This window comes from Oratosquilla oratoria, chromosome 4 (assembly GCF_046742065.1).
Source record: "Oratosquilla oratoria isolate Oo_2021 chromosome 4, ASM4674206v1, whole genome shotgun sequence".
Classification (NCBI taxonomy): Eukaryota; Metazoa; Arthropoda; class Malacostraca; order Stomatopoda; family Squillidae; genus Oratosquilla; species Oratosquilla oratoria.
In genome coordinates, this window is record NC_134780.1 from 8,287,697 (window position 1) to 8,290,196 (window position 2,500).

General features: G+C 36.0%; 1 protein-coding gene across 3 annotated transcripts in view; it reads right to left on the minus strand.

Moving 5' to 3' along the window:
• Positions 1-2,500, minus strand: part of LOC143024275 (transmembrane protease serine 11C-like) — a 20,729-nt gene that overhangs the window by 17,636 nt on the left and 593 nt on the right. For 2 of the 3 annotated variants that reach the window (XM_076183067.1, XM_076183066.1), the window contains exon 2: positions 122-163. In XM_076183067.1, coding sequence (XP_076039182.1) covers positions 122-126 — 5 coding nt within the window. In that variant the 5' untranslated portion in view covers positions 127-163. Of the gene's footprint in view, positions 1-121; positions 164-2,466 lie in introns of all 3 variants that reach the window. The other variant, XM_076183065.1, reaches the window with a different exon arrangement.

Below are 2,500 nucleotides of genomic sequence, written 5' to 3' on the forward strand. Positions count from 1 at the left end.
TACAGCATACTGTTTGACTAATTATATATGTCATGTCTCCACGTGCAGTGATAGATATTAGATATACCGCTTCCTGTGATACAACGAATCTGAGAATCAATGTACGTAATGTTATACTTACTGCATATTTCTCCTTTCACAAGCCCTGAGCCATCTGCACTACCTGCAAATAAATACAAGGTAAAGAATTGTCAGCAACTCCATGAGAAATCTCTTTCAACTGCTATCAGTTGAATCAATAATATAAATAAATGTCGTTGTTCTTCTATTTATTTATTCATTTATTTATTTATTTGTTTTAATTTGTATTAATTAGTGAAAAGAATTGTTATTTACCATTATTGTATATTAAGTTTTAATGGATTACTTATTATAATACATCATTAAGTGTAAACAATGTTACTGGACATGAATAAATACAAATACTCATAATGAATAAAACTAAAGAACTACATACTTTGTCCGTAAAAAAAAAAAAAAGATTATACAAACGAGTCCGTTGTTTCACCAATGAGGTCTGTCTGAGTATAACCCAAGTCAGTACTAAATGACGATAAGACTGCTAATAACGCCTGAGTGTTATGGTACATCGTCTAATCCAAGATCGAGAGAATACAAGGTCTACTCAACAGCTAGCCAGTATTTAGGTCGTTTGCACATTGACGTCACTAGAATTGCTTGGCCGAGGGTTCATTGAAATTCCGGCCTCAGTCCAGGTGTGGCTGGAGTCGGGAACGTGTCTCCGTTTTCTTTTATGATATTTTTGCGTAACTAAAATAATTGTGCCGTCCCATTGTTCAGTGTCCTCTATGCTTTTTGCAACGCTAGACTTTGAAGACGTGGATGAAGAGGGTGAAGGGGATGATATTACCTTAGAAGAGTCCAAAGACACTCTAGAGAACTGTATTGAGATTGAAGCACTGAGGTATGTTGGGGGTTTCATTGCTAAGAAGTTCCTTCAGTACAATTTTCTTGCCAGTGAAATGATAGAAAAGGAGACCTAGGTAGATTTCATATGTCAAATAGATAACGGATTAAAGTCACCATCAGTAGATTTTTTTCAAAGCATTGCAGCAAATGGAAAAATTGTTTAATTGTTACCACGGAGACAAATCCTTAAAGGATGAGGTAAACTCCACATCCAAGGTGTGCACAGAAATAAGCAAATATGTGAACCTACCAAGTGATGTTATAAAGTTTTTTGTTAAATGCAGACTGTATTTTCGGTTGCGAGTTTTAAACAGGAACTTATCGAACTCGCCGAGAAAAGTAAAAAATAAATTATGTAAATTGGTGAAGTGAAATAAAATCTGAAATTACTTTTGCCTTTTATTCGATTCGAACCTTGGTATGCAATCTAAATTCCAAAATAATTTTAGTGTTAAAGTTTTTTCTTGATAATCTATAATGTTTATTCTTCAATTAGTAATATAGTATTATATAGGGGTATTCAGTAGTACACAGCAATGAGAGTTGGCCAGTGGCATGATATTCTTCAACAGGTAATCCTCATATCATCGATAATTCATGCCATATCCTTTAAGTTTGGCAAATCGTTTTCTTCATAAAGATAATTGTTTGTGGTAAATGGATTCATAGACTTGGATACTTGTTTGCCCTCTACGCAAAGATTAACCTTTAAATTTCTTTATTAAATATGTCAAAAATAAACCACAAGAACATTTTTCCAAAATGGAACCCCCATTTTAACGGTTGCAGAACATGAAATAGGTAAGTCTCCCAGAAACTCTGTGGTGCCTGTACGTTTTCTCTGTGGGTTCCCCCTTCAGATGACGTCACAACATGCGCGTGAGCAGACCTTGTACTCTCTCGATCTTGGTCTAATCTATGGTATTTTGTACCAAGCGAGTCTCTTGATTACGGCAAGAAGACTGTCTTTGCAAAGCAAAACTGCATGAGAACCAGCACGTGTGTGTATACTTGTATATATATATATATATATATATATATACATATATATATATACATATATATATATATGTATATATATATATATATATATATATATATATGTGTGTGTGTGTGTGTGTGTGTGTGTGTGTGTGTGTGTGTGTGTGTGTGTGTGTGTGTGTGTGTGTGTGTGTGTGTGTGTGTGTGTGTGTGTGTGTGTGTGTGTGTGTGTGTGTGTGTGTGTGTGTGTGCGTGAATTTTGCTAGTGGACAGCGACATCAATCAGACAATTTTTATGACCGTTCAGTGCAGGAGCATCATTACTGTACGGTGCTTTAACCCTCTCGACTACTGAGAGTACAAAAGTCTCAGAACATGAAACCTCACTGGTTCCCAAGGTTAGGAATGATAACTTTCTGCGAACCCATTTCGTTTTTCACCCGAGATCCGAGTCCACACTGGCGTCACAGTGGTAGATTCGAGTCATGCTCGCGAGGGTCATGAAAGTTATATGATTGATGTCATTGTCCACTAGCGGTTTCCTCACATACTTACTGTGGCAAAACGTGAATGAAATTTGTTCCAGTCT